The sequence below is a fragment of the Talpa europaea genome, assembly GCF_964194135.1.
Source record: "Talpa europaea genome assembly, chromosome: 13".
NCBI classification, from domain to species: Eukaryota; Metazoa; Chordata; class Mammalia; order Eulipotyphla; family Talpidae; genus Talpa; species Talpa europaea.
This window is the reverse complement of record NC_140080.1, coordinates 63,632,792-63,655,220: the sequence shown is the minus strand read 5'-3', so window position 1 is coordinate 63,655,220 and position 22,429 is coordinate 63,632,792. Positions and strand designations below refer to the sequence as shown.

The following is a 22,429-nucleotide window of genomic DNA, read 5'->3' as shown; positions in this document are numbered from 1 at the left end:
GGTGCTTTCTAAGGTCCCTTTTAGTCACCTAGAATAAATCAGCCGGTTTTGACCTGGCAAAACAATTGCCAGGCACACTGTGAAAAAAGAGGGGGTTGGGGGAGGGGGTGTCACAGAACACACTATACTTTGAAAACACACCGTTATATTGGCATAATATGTCTCTGAAAATATACATGAAAAATTTTCCTACTATAAATGGTAAAAGGATGAGAAGACTTACTCTATACCATATTATGTTTCCTGCTATCTTTTCAATGTTGTACTATGTACATGAACTACACAATCAAAATGATTACTGACACTTAAAAATAAGCACTTATGATAACTAAAAATAGAAAGTAAGTTTAGACGGGCCTCCCCTGGTGGCGCAGTGGTTAAGCGCTGGGATGCGAAGCTGCCTGCAGGCGAGGGTCCCACATGGCGCACAGACCTCTCCTGCCGCACCCGCTGCTCCCCTCAGCAATGTATTTTGTCAGTTTGCCTGTTCTGTTCCCCTCTCTGGCTCTGGTGAATTCTCTCACCCTCCCACGCTTCTGACTATACCCAGTGCTTGTACAAATAAATAAATTTAGACATAACCACTGCCTGGATGTCCTTTCCTTAAAAATAAAATCAGAATTTTTAAGGTATATACACATGGCCTTTACACACATGCACTCCACACTGAACATTTACAATTTCAAATATGTGCCTGGTACATCGGCCCTATAAATTGCACCTTGCTACTGTAAGAGGTTTCTCGTATGGTTCCTGTTAGATCTCACAGACAGACTAGAAAGACCTGCACCATACCTACTTACTACCATACCTAGCAGTGTGGTAAACTGAAGAGAACTTATCAGTACCACGGTTTTTTAGAATCTTCTTACAGCCTTTCTCTGAAAATAAGCAAGGACCTAACCAACCAGTAAGATTTGTTCTTGCCTGCCTTACCTCCTCCCCTATTTTGCTCCAAGCTGAACACAGTTCCCTCTACTAATGCTGCCAGTTGCTATGGATACTATGGGCAGAAGGAGTAGAGGAAGATCCCTACTGAGGGAAAAGGAAAAGGTGCCATAAAAAACAGCACCCATTTAAAACTTTATCTAATGAGGCAGACTAAAGGAAAACAAAGACAATACTGTGGCAGCATTAGCAGTAAGTCTAAAACTGGCCAGGACAGTAATAAAAGCTTTGATATTGAGGCATTTGAGATTCTAACTTGGTATTAACTGTAAAGAAAAAAGTTAACATCTCTGAATCACATCTTTAAAAGCTATCTGGACTAAAACAGTGCCTTTTAATAAAGGTGCTGTGAAAGACGATCTATTTTATTTTTAAAAACATGGAAATGAAATCTGTGGGGTATAATAGGTTACATTGCAAAAATTAAAGTATTATCCAATTATCACTAATACCTTGCTTTCTGGCATAAGAAAGTGATATAGTTCTTTAGCTTTTGATAAAGTTAACCACTACTCATGTCTGCCTTCTTAAATCTCTTCCACCCTCTTTAAATCTTTAATAGCACCAGACTAGTTCTTCTGAAGTAGAATGAATGACATTACCCTCTTGTTCAAAAACCTTTCATGCTCCTAAGAACTCAACCTGATATCCGAGGCCTTCTAGGTAATGCTAACGTAGCATTCTTTCCTTCCATTGTTCATTGCCAAATAGCTCCTACTGAGTCTAGTCTTTGCTCAGGCTATTCCCTTCTTGTTCTAGTCTTCAACTCCTCTTTTTCATTATCTTTCCATTGTCGAAGTCTTATATCAATCCTAGACTCACTTCAAACACCTACTTTAGAAATGTTGGTTCAACCATTAAAAGAAATAGAAGAAGATGCAAAGAAATGGAAAGACATCCCTGCCTATGGATTGGAAGAATTAACATTATCAAAATGGCCATCCTACCAAAAGCAATTTACAGATTCAATGCTATTCCAGTAAAAATGTCAATGACGTTCTTCAAAGAAACAGAACAAATATTGATGAAATTAATATGGAGCCACCAAAAACCCTGAATAGCCAAATCTGTCCTGAAAAAAAAAAAAAGAGAAGGGAAGGAGGCATCACACTCCCAGATTTCAAACTATACTACAAAGCCATAATCATCAAAACTGCATGTTATTGGAACAAGAACAGACACATGGAACCAACAGAACTGAATAGAAAATCCAGAAATAAACCCACAGATTTACAGTCAACTACTCTTTGACAAAGGAGCAAAGAATATGCAATGGAGCAAAGAGAGTTTGTCAATAAATAGTGCTGGGAAAACTGGGTCACTACATGCAAAAGAATGAAGCTTGACTACTACCTCACACCATGCACAAAAACCAACTCAAAATGGATTAAAGAACTAGACATAAGACCTGAAACCATAAAATATATAGAAGGAAATATAGGCAAAACACTATATGACATGCACCTAAAAAACATCTTTACAGACACATCACCCAAAGCAGTGATAGTGAAGGCAAAGATAAACAGCTGGGACTACATCAAATTAAAGAGCTTCTGCATAGCAAAAGTGACAATAACCAAAAACACAAAGAAATCCCACCGACTGGGAGAAAATTTTTGCACACAACACAATGATAAAGGACTGATCACAAAATTCTACAAAGAGCTGATGAGACTCAAAAAAACCCAAAATAATCCAGTCAAAAAATGGGCAGAACTAAAAAGAAACTTCTCCAAAGAGGAAATGCAAATGGCCAACAGGCATTACAAAAAAATGTTCGACATCACTTGTAATCAGGGAAATGCAAATCAAAACTACAATGAGATACCATCTTACACCACTGAGAATGGCATATATTAAAAAAAACCAGCAACAACAAATGTTGGCGAGGATGCAGAGAAAAAGGAACTCTCCTACACTGCTGGTGGGAGTGCAAAATGGTTCAACCACTATGAAAAGCTGTGTGGAGATTCCTCAGCCTACTAGAGATAGAGCTTCCATATAATTCAGCAATTCCTCTCCTAGGTATTCACCCAAAGGACACAGAAACATTAATTCAAAAAGACACCTGCACCCCAATGTTTATAGCAGCACTATTTACAATAGCTAAGCTATGAAAACAACCCAAATGCCCAAAAATAGATGAATGGATCAAGAAGATGTGTTACATATATGCAATGGAATATTACTCAGCAATCAAAAAAGATAAACTCATGCAATTCGCAGCAACATGGATAGAGCTGGAAGGGATCATGCTCAGAGAAATAAGCCAGAAAGAAAAAGAAAAATACCATATGGTCTCACTCATAGCAGGAATCTAGAAAATCTAAATAAGGGACCAGGAAAAAGACTAATTATAATAAAGAAAAAAAATCAAAATCAACAAGCAACTATAAACTAGAGACATACTATGGGGGGGGCAGAGGGAGGAGGGCATAGGATCAAAACAAGGGTGGGTGGAAATCATACGGGGGCTATAACCAAAATGAAAATGCATACATTGTGCAAAAATGAAAAATGACATAAGAATTATATAAAAGAAAGAAAGAAAGAGAGAGAGGGAGGGAGGGAGGGAGAGAGAGAGGGAGGGAGGAAGGGAGGAAGGAAGGAAGGAAAGAAAGGAAAGAAAGGAAAGAAAGGAGAGAAAGGAAAGAGAGAAAGGAAGGAGAGAAAGGAAGGAAAGAAAGGAAGGAAAGAAAGGAAAGAAAGAAAGGAAAGAGAAAGAGAGGGAGGGAGGGAGGGAGGGAGGGAGGGAGGGAGGGAGGGAGGGAGGGAGGGAGGGAGGAAGGGAGGAAGGAAGGAAGGAAAAAGAAAGGTTGGTTTAATTTTTTAAATAACTTTAAAGCAATGATCCAATTGCTACTTTTTCTGAGAACATATTTTGCCTGTGTTGTGATAGGTCTTACTTTGTCTAGTCTAGTAATCAATATATCTGCCGTAAACATTTTTATTGATATTAATCATCTTCATCACCTATTGCTCATAGAAGAGTAGTAAATAGTATTTAAATAGCTGTAGAATTTCTCAGTGCTCAGAACAGTGTGTTGTTTATCTATTACATTGTGATGGGAAGTAGAACAGTATGTAAAAACTGTGATGGTTCTGGGTCAAATTGCCTATCACAGACTCCAACTCTCCCACTTGTTGGGAGATGTATCTAACATAAAGCAAATTAATTAACCTCTTCTTCTACTATCTCTGGGAGTGCTGAGCTTCAAAAAGAAACACAGACGCCAACGTAAACGGCTGCTGGGGCCCAAGCCAGGCAGGGACAGCCACACTAATATCACATACAATAGATTCACAACTAAAGTAACAAGAGAGAGATGGCTACCATATAATCATTAAAGGAACAATACATCAGGAAGACATAACACTCTCGCTCGCTCACTCTATCTATCTAGATATGTACTAAATGAAGGGCCATCAAAATATATATGGCAAAACAACCCAAATGCCCAAAAATAGATGACTGGATCAAGAAGATGTGGTACATATACACCATGGAATATTACTCAGCATTCAAAAAAGATAAACACATGCAATTTGCAGCAACATGGATGGCGCTGGAAGGGATCATGCTCAGCGAAATAAGCCAGAAAGAAAAAGAAAAATACTGGATGGTCTCACTCATAGCAGGAATCTAGAAAACTTAAATAAGGGACCAGGAAAAAGAATAACTATAAGAAAGAAAGAATCAAAATCAACAAACAACTATGAACAAGAGACACTCTATGGGGGTAGGGGGTGTAGAGGGGAGGGATTGGGGTCAAAATAATGGGATTGCAATTGTATGGGGAATATAAAAATAAAATTTATTTAAAATAAAATAAAATAAATATATATATATGGCAATTTTATTAGAGCTGAAGTCAGACACTGGCAGCAACAAATAATAGATTTCAACACCTCAATTTCACCAATGAAAAAATTAACTAGACAGAAAAATTAAACAAGGAATTAGACCACATGGGTTTCATAGACAGGCCCAGGCAGTGTCACTAGTGAATTCCACTAAACCTTCAAAGATGAACTAATACTTATCCTTCTTAAACTCTTACAAAAAAATAGAGGGAAAAAATACTTCCAAACACATTTTATGAGGCCAGTTTCACTCTGATACCAAAACCTGACAACAACATCACAAAAAGAAAATTACAGACAATATCCTTAATGAACATACATGCAAAATTCCTCAACAAAATCTTAGCAGGTCAAATCCAACAATACATCATGACCTAGTAGGATTTACTCCAGAGACACAAGGATGGCTCAACATCTGAAAGTAATCAATGTAAGTCACCACATCAGCAAAAGGGAAGATAAAAAACATTTTATCATATTAGTGAATGCAAAGAAAGCATTTGATAAGATTCAACATCCATTTGTGATAAAAAACAATTTATAAAATCTGGGGATAGGTTGAACATATCTCAATATAATAAAAGTCATGTTGACAAATCCATAGCTAACATCATACTCAACTGTGAAAAGCTGAAGTTTTCCCTCTAAGACAAGGATGTCCACTGTCACCACTATTCAACCGAGTACTGGAAGTTTCAGATAGAGAAGTTAGGCAAAAGAAAACTATAAAAGGAATCCAAATTGGAAAAGAAGAGGTAAAACTATTTGCACATGGCATGATGAAATACATAGAAAACCCTGAATACGTCACTAAAAAACTACATGAACTAATAAATCAATGCAGTAAAGTGCAGGGTACAAAATCAATTTGTAAGAACTAGTTGCATTTCTATATGCAAACAATTTAAAAGAGAAAGAAATCAAGAAAACAATTCCACTCCTAGTCACAAGTAAAAAAAATAAACACTAGGAGTATACTTATGCAAGAAGGTGAGGGATTTATACAATGAAAACTCTAAGAAAACTGCTAAAAAGAAATAGAAAAATATTCAAGGAAGTGGAAAGATACTTCCTGCTCATGAACTACAAGAATTAAAATTGTTTTAAAAAGGTTCTCTTATCCAAAGTATTATACAGATTCAATGCAATCCCTATGAAGTCTCCAGCATTATTCTTCTAAGAGAACAAATATTACTGAAATTCATATGGAACCACAGATGACCCTGAATAGCTAAAATAATCCTGACAAACAAAGAGGAAGACTGATCATATCACATTTCTAGACTTTATAATACAAAGCTATAATCAAAACAGTAAAAAGAGAGACACAGACTAATGGAATAGAGTTGAGAACTCAGAAATAAACCTGCACATCTATGGATAGTTTATCTATAACAAAGGTACCGAGAACATACACTGGAGAAAGGGGAGTCTCTACCACAAATGATGTTTGTAGAGATAACAGGCAGACACTTACAAATGAATGAAATTAGGGGCCACCCTGGTGGTGCAGGAGTTAAAGACACAGCACTATCAAGCTATGGCCAGCCACTGCAGCACAAGTTCAAATCCTGGCCGGCCAGGGAGCTAACCCACATGGCACAGCAGACCTTTTCTGTCTCACTTGCTGCTCCCCTCAGCAGTATATTTCAGTACATCTGCCTGTTCTGCTCCCCAATCTGCCTTTCACACACTGCACCTCTGGCCTACACCCAGTTCTTGTATACATAAACAAATAAATCTTAAAAAACAAAACAAAAACAAAAATGAACGAAGCAAGATTAACATCGCACTTACACAAAAATTAACCCAAAATGGATTAAATATACGTATATATGACCTGAAACCATAAAATACACTGAAGAAAACCAAGCAAAACACTCCTAGATATAAACAAATGAAGAAATATAAACAAATGAGACGATATAAAACTCAGAAGCTTCTGCAGAGCAAAAGAAACTCTCAGTAAAACAAAAAGCACCCAACTGAATGGGAAAAAATATCGATATTTGTACATCGTACATCTGACCAAGAGCTGATATCCAAGATAAAGAAAGAACACATACAACTCAACAATAAGAAAACAAAGATCCCAATCATAAAATGGGCAGAACACCAAATAGACATTTCTCCAAACAAGACATACAGATGTTCAACAGGCATATGAAAAAACGCTCATCATCACTTAGCATCAGGGAAATGCAAAAAAAAAAACACAGTGAAATGCTATCTCACTATAGTAAGGACAGCCTATATCAAAAGATTACAAACAACAAGTGTTGGTAAGCATGTGGGGGAAAAAAGAACTCTCTTACATTGTTGTTGTGACGTAAACTAGCCCAGTCCTTATGAAAAACAGTATGGAGGGTTCTCAAATATTAAAAATAGATCTATCATATGATTCAGGATTCCACTCCTAGGTATCTATTCAAAGAATGCAAAACCACTAATATGAAGGGATATATCCTGCAATTTGTTAATACAGTATACTAGCAGGTATTAAATTACTTCAAAGTATAATATATTCTTTCCTATATTAATATATTCGTGATTGAATTATTGATCATATCAAGAGATTTTTTTATTATAAATCATACCACAACATTAGCATTCTCTCTTGGCTTTGATCCTTCTTGAGGACGACAAATAAATAAGATATGCTCTATCTCACGCACATGTAATTTTACCCCTTGCTTTTTGGTGTCTTTCTAATATCTCCCGTTCCTAGTTCATTCTGCACATAAGTACAAAAGTAATTTTTCCTAAATGGATTTTACTATGAGAAAATCTGGCAATAAAATCTGAAAGACTTCACAGTTTCATCTCCAAATCCTCATTCATGTAGTGCCCATGTACGGAATTTTTAAGAACCTAATTTCTATCAAGATCTAATACAAGGCAACTCTTCCAAGAAAACATTTTTGTTGAATTTTAACCTATTAGAGTTAATCTGGGCTGAGATTTGAACCCCTGTGCCACGAGGGAGGCCCAAGGAGAAACTCCCAATAAATACATCATTATAGAATGAATTACATATGATGAAACATAAAAACGTTTATACTAGAGAATCTCTCTTTTGAAATACAAATAAATGGACAAAGTTGGTAAGCGTTGCCTATGCAAATAGCATGTAATCTTGTGATACTATTTTCTAAAAGTCTTTAAAAGAAAATTGAAAAATCACACTAACCCCCTAGCTATTAAGTACCTACACTAATAGTATGTATGCATAATTTATTGATAAACATTTTATTTCTCTCTAAAATATAAGGACTCAAAAAAACTTAAACCATACTCTATAACATCTGATAGAATTAACAATAATGCCTTTCTATCATCAATTTCTAGTCAGTTAAATTGGGTTAACTATCCAAATATGCAGAGGTACAATACTGTCACTTCAGTTTCTGAAATATGAGGAATAAAACATGAGTCTCTGGCACCCTCTGGTGTTTAAAGTACAATACAGTTTCTCTTATTCTAGGTGTGCTGATAAGCAGAATGGAAAATATCATTTCCTTAATGAAAAATGTTACAAATGAACAAAAAATATTGTTTTCAATTAAAAAGAAAAATTTGAAAAAGTAGACAAAGTTCTATGTTATTAAACTTACATCCAATTCAATCAAGATAGGATCTAATGCCATATACTAATGTCCTTTTATTTAACTGTCAATGTCAAAGATCTACTTTAAACATCATTTTAACAATAACTGAAATAATACTGACATTAAATATCCAAGAAAGCAAATAAATGAAGTCATCAATCTAAAATGATACACATAAAACCACATGACACAAATTACTACAAAGTATTATACAAAAATGAAGTGTATCTTAGGTGCAAAAATAAAAGACAACTTAAAAAAAAGTTTATAGTTGCTCCCATTCTTTTTTCTAAGATTTATTTATTTATGCATACAAGAACTGAGGTACAGGCCAGAGGTATGGGGGGTGAGAGGATTCACCAGAGAGAATGGGGAGAAGAAAAGACTGAAAGACACTGCTGAGGGGAGCAAGCAGCAAGTGAGACAGGAGAGGTCCGCTGCGCCAGGTGAGTAGCTAGCTCCCTGGCCGGGTGGAGATGAAACTCATGCTGCAGAGGCTACGGATAGCTTCACTGTGCTGTGCTTAACCCTTTGTGCCACCAGGGAGTCCCTGCTCCTATTCTTTTTTCCAAAATCCATTATTTCAACAAATATGTAAATGCTTATAACAAACCAGACATTGCTCTAAATGTTAGTACATAATAAACAATATAGTAAACAAAAGATAATCAAGACAGGATCTAATGTCATACACTAAACTGTCATTAGTGTATGCCTTGCTGCCTCAAGACAGCAGATGTACTGAAGAAGCTACTTTTTATGTTGACTGCCCAAGCAAAGCCTCCCCAAGGAGGTAACTTTTACACTGAAATAGGAGGACCAAATCATTTGAAGACTAGAGGACAGAGCCCAGGGAACAGCATATATAAAAACTGCACTGGGAACAGAAAGAAAAAGAACAGGGAGACTAACTCCCTGACACCCTCAAACACTGTACCTGCAATAGTCCGCCTAGTTCCAGTTTTTATGAATATGACAGGTAATCTCTCTTGCTTATACTTAAATAGTTTTCCTGTTATATACAATCTTACTGAATTCTAACAAATACAACTATGGTTCAACATGGTCCAAATTGTTAAAGTCAATTCTGCCTCAAATTAATCACATTCTGTTAGTACAAAATTTTCAAAGAACTCTGCTGATTCTAAAATTCATGTGCAATAGAAAATTAACAAGACACCTTCCTAAATAAGGAATGAAAAGAGATATACCCTGTTGTATATAAAAACAAATAATGAAGGTGTAATAATAGGAAACCAAAATATTAACATAAAAATAAAACAAAAAAATCACAAGAATGAAATTCTTGAAATGTACCCCTGGATAAATGAAAATTTATTCTAAGATAGAAGTGGAGGTTTCAAATCAGAAAAGTAAGGATAAAGAACATTTTATTAGCTACTGTTGTTTACAATCCATCTGGGAAAAAGTTTCTGATTCAGAAATTTACAAAGATAAAGAATTGTTGAAGATGTAAAGGTAAATATGCATAAGTAAAATGTGTGCGCATGTGGACACATGACAAAATGACAAAAAGGGAATATATCTTGGAAGAAAATACAGGTGCATATCATTCTAATCTCAGGATATGGAAGGGTTTTTTAGAAAATGGTAAAATTCAAAAGATACATAGAAAGAAACTGATGAATTTAATTCTGTGATTTAAAATCCTGTATAATTAAAGACACTAAGAAACCAAGTACAAGTTAAACAAATAGTGAGAAAAATATTTACAATATATATACAGCAAAGAATTACTCTGTGTGTGTATTATTTCTATGTATTTATAAAAAGTAATAAGCACTTAACAAATAAATGAGTAATAGAAGAAATAAGCCATAAATTTCCCAAAGAAAATACTAATGGAAACACTTAGGGTTCAAGCAGTGAGTGGACTAGATTTATTGAGGAGAAATTATAGCCATTATAACTAGATCGGTATAAGACATTTTCATTCCAGTGTTGGGTGTACATAAGTTGTCAAAGAAGGTGTCGGTAAAATAAGAAATGAGTAAATTCCAAAGGCTGAAGTGTCTCAGGGACAAATGCCTGTGGCTGGCACTATTTCTTGAGGCTCTGATAAAGCAGAGAAATTATATTTGAGAATGCTGGGTTAACTCTGGTTTCCTGAAAGGGAATAAAGTAGTCCCAAGTCAATAGTCATTCCTGGTTCTACAAATCACAAATTCTCTCTGAAATAGAGAAATCTCAATTTTGGCCCTCAGGTTTAATATGATCTCCCCATCCAACAAGGTTTTTAATTCAACAATATTTCTCATCTCCTAACTGGTTCTTTTTCAAATCTATATATATCTGTAATAGATTATTGTCACTTGCTCATTTTTGTGAAGCCACAGCCAATGAAATCAAGAATAGCAGGAAAGTGGGCTTCCCCTGTGGCGCACGGTTGAGCGCTGGGTTGCGAAGCTGCCCGCAGCCTCTGCAGCGCTGGTTTGATCCTCGGCTGCTCCCCGGCCACTGGAGGAGGGTCCCGCATGGCGCGCAGACCTCTCCTGCCGCCCGCTGCTCCCCTCAGCAGTGTACTTCGGTCCTTCTGCCTGCTCTGCTCCCTGCTCTGGCTCTGGTGAATTCTCTCACCCTCCCGCGCTTCTGACTGTACCCAGTGCTTGTATAAATAAATAAAAATAAATCTTAAAAAAAAAAAAAAAAAAAAGACTTAACTAAAAAAAAAAAAAAAAGAATAGCAGGAAAGTCATATGAAATTTATTTTGGAATTATAGTAAATTGAACAATATGTTCTTGGAATAAACAAATCACCTAATAAAATGTAGACAAAAATGAAGATTAACTAAAAGAATATATAGCCCAGGAAAGACTCATGCATTGTAACATAGGAGACTTTACAGATCACTTCTGCTTGGGGCACACAGGTATAAAGATGTAATTTTGCACATCAAGAACTGAAAGAGGTGGGGACAGGACAGAGTGATAAGAGAGAAGAGTTTTTTTTTTAATATTTTATATAATTCTTACATCATTTTTCATTTTTGCACAATGTATGCATTTTCATTTTGGTTATATCCCCATACAGCTGCACCCCCCTTATTCTGACCCTAATCCTCCCCACCCCACCCCCCGTAGTATGTCTCTGGTTTATAGTTGCTTGTTGATTTTTTCTTTATTATAGTTAGTCTTTTTCCTGATCCCTTATTTTACATCATTGATGTTAAGCTAATGTAATTTGATATTAGTGTTACAACTTTAGGATGTTCACTGTACTCTCCATAGTAACCATGTCTAAGAAAGCTACAGCACACGCACACACACACACACACACACACTCACAAAATGGAGACAGGAATTAAAATCATTCATTACCACAAAAAGCAACTTAACAAAACAACTACAATAATGTGTGAAATGAGGAACAAAAAAGCTATAAGGCATAAAGAAAACAAAGCGCAAAATGACAAAAGTCCCTTCTTATCAATAATTTCTTTAAATTAAAATTCACTGATCTTTGGGGCCTCCCTGGTGGCGCAGCAGTTGAGCGCTGGGTTGCGAAGCTGCCCGCAGCCTCTGCGGCGCCGGTTCGATCCCCGGCTGCTCCCCGACCACCTGAGGAGGGTCCCACATGGCGTGTAGACCTCTCCTGCCGCCCGCTGCTCCCCTCAGCAGTGTCCTTCGGTCCTTCTGCCTGCTCTGCTCCCCGCTCTGGCTCTGGTGAATTCTCTCACCCTCCCGCGCTTCTGACTGTACCTAGTGCTTGTAAAAATAAATAAATAAATCTTAAAAAAAATTTTTCGCTGATCTTTCCATTCAAAAGACAGCAATTGGCAGAATAGATCATATTATCTGACTCATTTTGGAGCCCCAAACACAGACAGAAAGTGGATGGATAGAAAAAAAAATATTCCATGCAAAAAGCAAACAAAATACAACAGGGATAGCTATACTAATATCAGACAATAGACTTTTTTTTCTAAAGAATGTCAATAGCACTTTAATGCTGTCATATTAATAAGAAAATGAGCACATGGGACTTACATTGGAATTTCTTTGTGATAATACTTATAGATTTTTTTTTATTTCAACTAGATAACAAAGTAGATAGTTGAGGGTGGGTGAATGCATTGAGAAACAGTTAGAGAAGAATCATAGCACAGAAAAGATACAAGTAGAGGGCCCTGCTGCTGGCACAAGGGGTTAAGCACAGCACTGTGAAGCTATCTGCAGCCTCTGCAGCCAGCCACTGTCTCTGGTGAATCCTCTCACCCCCCGCACCTCTGTTCTGTACCCCAGTTCTTGTATGCATAAATAAATAAATCTTTAAAAAAGAAAAGATGCAAGTAGAATAGTAAAGAACTTCTTATAGAAGTGTCTCCAATTTGACCAAAAGGGAATCAAGAACTGAGGCAGTGAATAGATTTGCCATGTTACTTTTGCCATGTTATGTCAATTATCTTTGGCTGTATGGTAATTGCTATCACTATTTAAAATTCCTATCTAGAAACTTCATTTAATTGTATTTTTTTAACCAAGGTAATGTCAGTTTATATCACTGTATATAACTTGGGGTTATAGGGTCACTCTTCTTCAGATGTATGTTACCAATAACACCTACCACCAAAGTGCCCATAATTCTCGATCACAGTCCATTGGCCCTTTTCCCCCTTAGCTCCCCTCCAGGCAGGCTCAGTTCTACATTCAGATTTCAAGGGTTTGCTTTGGCTTATTTTTGTCAGTTCCTTCAGATAATAGACTTTAAAGCAAAAAAAAAACAAAAAAAAAAACAACAAGATACTAAGAAGAACATTCTGTTTTAATAAAAGGTCTAATTTTAAAGCAAGTAACAGTTACAATATACTAAGAATATTCTACTTTTCTACTTTAATTAAAGAATATTCGATTTTAATCAAATCAGTAAGAGCAACTACAAACTTTTATACACCTATTCAAAAACCAGCAAAATGTATGAAGCAAAAACTTACAGTATTAAAGGAAGAAATATACACTTTTGCAAGAATAGAGATTTTTTAATACCCCCCCATGAACAGAATACTAGGCAGGAGTTAAGTAAGGATACAGAGAATCCAAACAAGATAACAGACCTAGTAAACTTGACAGGCATATAAAAAACACACTACCCAAACAAAAGCAAACATGTTCTTCTCAAATACACAGGGGATATTTCCCAGGATTTGTCTATCAAGGCTGCAAATGGAGTTTCAATAGATTTAAAAAGATAACATACAATGTCTTCTCCAACCACTATGGGGTGACGTAAGAAATCAAAGGAAAACTGTCAAATTAACAAATCTATGAAAATGAAACAAAAGCACTTTTAAAATAACTGATGCATGGAAAAAATGTAATCACAAAGGAAATTAGAAAATACTTAGAAACAAATGAAAATGAAAACACAATATAACAAACTTTATGGGAAACTGCAAAAGAGATAAGGGAGAAATGCATACCTTTAACTGACTATATAACAGAGGCAAACCCATAAAAGGGGGAGGGGTACCATGTTCCCTGCCTCCCTTTACTTGTACCTGCCTTGGAATAGCTATTCGGAACTAGAGGGGGGAATCTGAGCAGCCAAGAGAAGTTATATTAACATCGAAGGTAGCTGCGCTCAGAAGAGACATGTGGAAAAGAAGGGTGTGCTTGCTTCTCACCTTTGGACTTGCACCAGGGACTTGGTAACTTGGAGCAGAAACATGGAGGGACATGTAGAGACACTGAAAGAGACATGGAGGTGAGAGACATATGGGGAGGGTAACAATGACATCCATTGTCTTGATTTTGCTCTGTTTGTCCCAGCTTTCTGGGAACTGCTTCAAAACTTCTTTCCAGTGGTTCACCATCAAAAAGTACCTTAAACTTGTGGCAAATTTTCTGGACCCAGGGAGCCCATGGCAGGCATTTACCCATGAAGGGACAGGTAACTTTGGGTGTTTTATTTATTTATTTTTAAAATTTATTTATGCACACAAGAATTGGGGTGCAGGAGAGAGGTGTGGGGAGAAGGGAAGTGAGAGGACCCACCAGGGACAGAGTGGGGAGCAGAACAGGCAGATACACTGAAATACACTGCTGAGGGGAGTAGCAGGTCAAACAGGAGAGGTCTGCTGTGCAATGCGAGTTAGCTCCCTGGTCGGGGATTGAACTCATGCTATAGTGGCTACAGCTTGATAGTGCTGAGACTTAACCTCCTGAGCCACATCAACTTGAGGTGTTTTATTGGGAAACTATTACCTTTCTTTTCTTCTCTCTCTCTATACACATTAACTCTATTCACATTCTTTTACACTAAAGTCTCCTTTGTCTTTGTGTGCATTCATAGCCAGACCCTTTTAGAGTGTGGAAGGTTGGGGGTATCAGGGTATCCCCCAGTCACATGCTAACAATTATATTTAAAAAAATAAGTTTGAAAATCTAAGGAACTAGGGGGGAAAAACCCTAAATCTAAAGCTAGCAAAAGCAGAAGATAAAGATTATGGCAGAAATAATGAAATAAAAGAGAAAATTAATGAAACCAGAAGTTGATTATTTGAAAAGATAAAACATATATATACACTTTTAGCTATATATATATACACACACACACTATATATATATATATATATATATATATACACACACACACACACACACATATACATACACACACATGCCTTTAGCTAGATGGATAGCATTACCATTACTGTGTGATAGAGTATTTCCACTTCTGATTACATATTCAAGATTACTGAAAATAGACTTGAGATACCTGTACTCCTATATTCATAGCAGCATTACTGACAACAGCTAAAATATGTAAGCAACTCCAGTGTCCACTGACAAATCAATGAGTATACAAAATGTAGCATATACATATAAAGGAATATAATTCAGTCTTAATAAAAAAGAATACTGTGACACATGCTACAACATGAATAAATCCTGAGGACATTATTCTATATGAAATAAAACAGTTACAAAAAGACAAATACAAGGGTCTCCCTGAGGGCACAGGGGGTTAGGACGCAACCTATGAAGCTGTCGGCAGCCACTGCAGCACGAGTTCGATCCCCGGCCAGGGAGCTGCCCACATGGAGCAGTAGACCTCTCATAACTTGCCCGCTGCTCCCCTCAGCAGTGTATTTCTGTCAATCTGCCTGTTCTGTTCCCCACTCTGTCTTGGGTGAGTCCTCTCACCCCTGAACCTCTGGCCCCAGTTCTTGTATGCATAAATAAATAGATCTTTAAAAAAAAAGATGACAAATACAATATAGTTCACTTATATGAGATATTTAGACCAGTAAAAATCATAAACAATACAGTGGTTAAAGTGGTTATGGGGAATGGGGCATTCAAGAGAATAAGGTGTTGTTTAATAAATACAGAGTTTCACTTTACAAGATGAAAAGAATCCTACTCTAAAGAAAAAAGTAGAAGGGAATGGAGAGTTGTTTAAAGAGCTCTGTTTTAAAGAAAAAGTGTTTTAAGTAAAAATAGAATTGCTTAAAGCCCAAATAACAACACTATAGAATAGTTTACAATGCATGCTGATGAAATACCTAAGAAAATTAAAATATATGGCACTAAAGAGTCAGGTAAATGAACATATTTTTGCAAGGTTCATGCATTTTATATGTATATTGCATTAAATCGAATTAGAGAGAAACTAAAAGTACAGGTTGTAATCGCCACAGATCGACCAAACAAATGAAAGAAAAACACAAAAAGATATAGATAAAAAGTAAACAGAGGAATTAAAATGGAATAGAGAAAATAATAATTACTTAGGTCCTCCCTGGTAGCTCAGGGGTTAAAGTATCAGTGCTATCAAGCTATCACCAGGCACTGCAAGATGAATTAGATCCTTAGCCTGGGAGCTAAACCACATGGCTCAGCAGACTGCTTCCCTCTGGCCCACTGCTCCCCTCAGCAAGGTTTATCAGTAGATCTGCCTGTTCTGCTCCCACTCTGTGTCTGATGAATCCTCTTACCCCCACACCTCTGGCTACACCCCAGTTCTTGTATGAATAAATAAAAATAAATCTTTAAAAAAAGAGCATAATAATCACTTAAACCAAATAACGGGGGGGGGGGTGAGGGGGAAACAGGATTATTATTATACTACTTGCAGAAGGACTGAGCATATCACAAATCAGAAAATACTAAAAATGTGTTGTGGTAGGTCAAAGTTTGGACTACATTCAATTTAACCTGGCAGATTTGGAAAGAGAGATAAAAAAGAAAAAAGTCTATACTACTACTACAGCCCCTGAAGAAAGAAGCCACAAAGGACTAGAACTAATACTAAAACTATAATCCAAGAAAACTTTGCAGGAATTTCAGTAAGTAAATCTGTATTTAGAAGGACCAATTGGAAAAATTAAATAGGAATCATCAATGTTTTACTATATATCTTAGTGTAAAACTATTAAATTTCTAACATAAAGAAATTCTCAAGACCATAGACAAAAAGATAAAATTGATTAAAAATAACATGCAAATCAAGGCAATAACGGGGCAGTATAGAGTAAAACCTACAAAAAATGTTCACTTCATACACAGTCAAGCTATCCTCCAAATATTTAGGACATTGAAAGACAGTTTTTATTTAAGAATTTTACATATATCTTACATGTAAGAATTTAGGAAATCCTACACCTATGAGTTTTTCTTGAGTGGATGAACTTCTTCCAATCAAGAGATGAGAGAAAGCTTCAGAAAAGGGACTGAAAGAAAACATTTTAATATAAAAATAAACCTGTAGTAAAAATAGATGGGGATGAGGACGTGTTAGGGGGAAAAGGATGTCCTAAAGCTAATTCCATACAGGCGCTAATTCCATACAGGCTTTGTGGACTCCACCCCCCCAACAGAAGGAAGATTAATATATAAAAGTCAGTATGTTGTGACCAAAAAAAAAAAAAAAAAAAAAAAAAAAAAAAAAAAAAAAAGGCAATTAAAATTGGGAGAAGGTAGGGAAAGAAGAATATTCACGTTAATTTTTATGTAGGTAATAGGTAGAAATTAAAGAATATTAACTCTAAGGGTATATCAATGACAAACCTAAAACCAAAACTTCTAGAACAAAGCATAAGGGAAAAATCTTTGCAACCTTGTAGTATACAAACTTTTCTTAGATGAAATATGAAAAGCATAATCTACAAGAGAAAAAAATTAATGAACTGAGCTATAGCAAAATTAAAAACCTTGGCTCTGTGAAAGACACTGGTAAGAGAATAATAAATCAAACCACAGAGAAAATATTTCCAAATCACTTACCTGGCAAAAGGCTTGGATCTTGAATAGAAAAGGACTCTAAAATCTTCAACATAAGATAATGAACAACTCAATAAGGAAAAATGCACAATAGGTCTGAATATACATGTCACCAAAAAGATATATGGGCAGCAAATAAACAGAAGAATAGATTTTCAATGTATTTAGTCATTAGGAAAATATAAATTAAAACCACAGAATTGACAATACCAAGCATTGACAAAGTTGGAGGGCACTGGAGCTTATTGTTGCAGGGAATGTAAAGTGGCACTCACCCTGATAAACAATTTGGTATTCTCTTAAATATTTAAACACATGCTTACCTAATGGCCCTGCAAGCATACTCCCACATATTTACTAGAAACAAATCAAAATCTATATTCAAATAAAAAAATCTATATGTAAACATTTATAACAGCTTTACATAAATTGTCAAAAACTGGAAACACCAATGTCCATGAACAAATAGATAAATTTACATTCATACAATGAAAGCGTCTCAGCAATATGGAAGAACAATCTTCTAATATTCAAAATGAAATGGAAGAATCTCAAAAACATTATGTTAAAAAGGTGAGAAACACTGGAGTATATAATAATGCAATACTCTATCTACTTGAAATTCAAAAATAGACAAAAAATGATACATGATGATTAGACATTAAGAATAATGACTGCTGGGCTTCCCTGGTGGCGCAGCGGTTGAGCGCTGGGCTGCGAAGATGCCCGCAGCCTCTGCAACGCCGGTTCGATCCCCGGCCGCCGGCGAGGGTTCCACAAGGCACGCAGACCCCTCTTGCCGTGCCCACTGCTCCCCTCAGCAGTATACTTCGGTCCTTCTGCCTGTTCTGCTCCCCGCTCTGGCTCTGATGAATTTTCTCACCCTCCCGCACATCTGACTGTACCCAGTGCTTGCATAAATAAACAAATAAATCTTAAAAAAAAAAAAAAAAGAATGACTGCTGGAAGCAGGGGTGGGGATAACTGATTTGAGAGATGCATAAAGGTGGTTGATATGTTCAGTGTCTCAGTCTGGATAATGAGTACACATGTATACATGTTCATAAAAATTCACTGAGCTGCACACTTAAGATCTGTACATTTTACTATTCATAAATAATATTCAATGAAGTACTATTAGCTTTTTAAAAAGGAATCAATATTTATATTACTATTATCTTGTCATCTCTTTTGGTGTTTTTTTTTTAAATACTGCTTCCTTTGACTATACAAAGTCTTAACTATTTACTTTCTTTACCTGAAGGATGTTGTTCCATTCTCTTTTATTTTATTTTTCTGAATAGAAGATGCTCGAACTGACAGAATTTTATTTCCTGGCAGGGTAATTTGCTTTAGAATAGAAGCTATAAAAACAAAAGAAGAAAAAAGTAGAGAAAAAAACAATCACATAATCGAAAGCTCAAGCTGCCTTACAAACCTGCTTGAATTCAAACATGACACTGAATTTATTCTCAATACAAGAAAGCATCTTTCAAAATCAAAACCTTTTCATTTCTTTTTATAAGTCTTTAAATTGTTTTAGAATTATCAGCATTATAAAAATATGCAGAAAAGGTGACAAAAACATTGGTAAATTTTAAGAATACATCATGAAAATTCTTATGGGCATGACTGATTTTCAAATTTAGAAAAAGGTGTACATTTTAAAAATAAGTAAGGCTATGACAAAAATTTTTTTTAAAGATTTATTTATTTATGCATACAAGAGCTGGGATGTAGGCCAGAGCTGTGGAGCAGTAGGGGGTAGGATTCAACAGAGACAGAGTGAGGAGCAGAATAGGCAGATTGTCAGTTGAAATACACTGCTGAGGGGAGCAGCAGGCAAGACAGGAGAGCTCTGCTTCGCCATGTGGGTCACCTCCCTGGCTGGGGATTGAACTCCTGCTGCAGTAGCTGCAGATGCTTCATAGTGCCACCAGGGAGGCCCCAGCTATGACAAATTTTATAAGTTCAAAAAGAACTTACTAGGGCCTCCCTTGGTGGCACAGCAGTTGAGCGCTGGGCTGTGAAGCTGCGAAGCTGCCCGCAGCCTCTGCAACGCTGATTCGATACCTGGCCACCGGGGAGGGTCCCACATGCACGCAGACCTCTCCTGCAGTGCCCACTGCTCCCCTCAGCAGTGTACTTCAGTCCTTCTGCCTGTTCTGCTCCCTGCTCTGGCTCTGGTGAATTCTCTCACCCTCCCGCGCTTCTGACTGTACCCAGTGCTTGTATAAATAAATAAATAAATCTTAAAAACAAAACAAAACAAACAAACAAAAAACCTCACACCTTAGAAGAGGAAATAAAGAATTAAAAAAAAAATAAAGAACTTACTAGCAGATTGTTATAGTATCTACAAAATATCATGAGTAGTCATTTCCTTAATTCTAAAACAATATATAGTTGAACAAGCCAAGAATGCAACAGTATCTTTCAGTATTCTCTCATAGGTAAGAAGTTAAAAGATCAAATCTCCCTTCTTTTAATATAACCAAAAAAGACAGTATAAAACCCCATCATGTTGGGCCTCCCTTGCGCTAGCAAGGGTTGAGTCTCAGCACTATTAAGCTGTTGGCAGCCACTGCAGTGAGTTCAATCCCCAGCCAGGAAGCTAACCAACATGGCGCAGCAGACCTCTCCTCTCCCACCTGCTGCTCCCCTCAGCAGCGTATTTCAGTCAGTCTGCCTTTTCTGCTCCCTGAGTACTCAGTCTCTGGTGAATCTTCCTACCCGCCCCAACCACCCCCACTACCTGCACCTCTAGCCTCCACTCCAGCTCTTGTATGCATAAATAAATCTTTTAAAAAAAAATAAGAAATAAAATCACACTGTGATGGGTCAGAGTCTACCTGGAGGAAACTGTGTGGTCGGTACTGCAGCGCTCACTGGCATCTTCTGTCCGGTTTTCTGAATGGTCAATGCTGAGGAATGGGAAAGTGTGGTCCCTTGTTTTGCAATGCCTCCAGAAGGTTGCTGGACTACCTGAAACAATGAGAACTATCAATAGTCCTTCAACTAAACTGGCTTTGCAAAAGAACAAGTATTCAGTAATAACAACAGCACACTCAATTGTAAATATACCATTATATTAACATAACAAGGAAGCCTATTTAAAATTCAAAATACTATATAGGACCTCCCCGGTGGCAGAGCTGGTTGAGCACTGGGTTGCAAGGCTGCCCTCAGCCTCTGCAGCACCAGTTCCATCCCGGCTGCTCCCAGCCACCAGAGGAGGGTCCCACATGGCACCCAGACCTCTCCTGCCACCCGCTCCTCCCCTTAGCAATGTACCCCCTCAGCAGTGTACCTCGGTCCTTCTGCCTGCGCTGCTCCCCACTCTGGCTCTGGTGAATTCTCTCACCCTCCCATGCTTCTGACTGTACCCAGTGCTTGTATAAATAAATAAATAAATCTTTAAAAATAAAAATAAAATACTATGTAGGCAAGATTACCTAGCTCAAAAGTGAAAAACAAGACTATTTCACACAGTATATATTGTCTTTTAAAATAATTCACATTCCACACTGCCCAGTTTAAATCTCCACATGGATCCTATTTTCATTTTTTAAGAAAATTTCAAACATACACAAAAGTAGAGGGAATAAAAAAATATACCATTATGCCATTTCAACAATGATTACTATAATTCTTTACCAATCTTGTTTCTTCTACATTCCTATGAACTTCTCTGCCACCCTCAATTATTTCAAAGCAAATCCCAGATATATCTTTTTATCCATAAATGCTTCAAAATATATCTCTAAGTGATAGGACTTTTAATGGATTGGGTTTTTTTAAGTATCTGGAAAATGACAATGCTAATGGCATTTTCCAAGATAACAACGGTTCAGAAATCCAGAGAGTAAGCATCGGGGATAAAAAGAAATTACATTAATTAACAGAGTCTTATTTTTAGCTTCAATGAAAACACAGAATAGCAGAGTTTCTTTTTTCATTTCAAAGAAGGGAAAAGTCACCTATATTTAAAAAGGCTATTGAAGAACAATTATTGATGAAATTCATATGGAATCACCAAAAACACCGAATAGCCAAAGCTCCCCTGAAAAAAAAAAAAAAAAGAAAGGAATGGAGGCATCACACTCCCAGACTTCAAACTACACTACAAAGCTGTAATAATCAAAACTGCATGGTATTAGAACAAGAACAGACACACAGACCAATGGAATCAAATAGAAAATTCAGAAATAAACCCACAGATTTATGGTCAACTAATCTTTGACAAAGGAGCACAGAATACGCATTGGAGCAAAGGAAGTTTGTTCAATAAATGGTGCTGGGAAAACTGGGTCGCTACATGTAAAAGAATGAAGCTTGACTACTACCTCACACCATGCACAAAAACCAACTCAAAATGGATTAAAGAACTAGACATAAGACCTGAAACCACAAAATACATAGAAGGAAATATAGGTGAAACACTTCATGATATGCACATCAAAGACATCTTTACAGACACATCACCCAAAGCAGTGATAGTGAAGGCAAAGATAAACAACTGGGACTACATCAAATTAAAGAGCTTCTGCACACCAAAAGGGACAATAACAAAAACAAAGAGAAACCCCCCCAACTGGAAGAACATTTTTGCACACAACACAATGATAAAGGACTGATCACAAAAATCTACAAAGAGCTGATGAGACTCAACAAAAACAAAGAAAATAATCCAGTCAAAAAATGGGCAGAAGAGCTAAAAAGAAGCTTCTCTGAAGAGGAAATGCAAATGGCCACAGGCATATGAA

At 36.7% G+C, this 22,429-nt stretch overlaps 1 protein-coding gene across 2 annotated transcripts in view; it reads right to left on the bottom strand.

The window, feature by feature from the left end:
- TAF4B (TATA-box binding protein associated factor 4b) overlaps positions 1-22,429 on the bottom strand; it is a gene marked incomplete at its 3' end in the record, with an annotated part of 103,735 nt that overhangs the window by 48,474 nt on the left and 32,832 nt on the right. Inside the window, exons 8-9 of one of the 2 annotated variants that reach the window (XM_084252309.1) lie at positions 20,516-20,663; positions 18,922-19,027 (exon numbers count right to left, since the gene is read on the bottom strand). In XM_084252309.1, coding sequence (XP_084108435.1) covers positions 18,922-19,027; positions 20,516-20,663 — 254 coding nt within the window. The remainder of the gene's footprint in view (positions 1-18,921; positions 19,028-20,515; positions 20,664-22,429) is intronic. The other variant, XM_084252310.1, reaches the window with a different exon arrangement.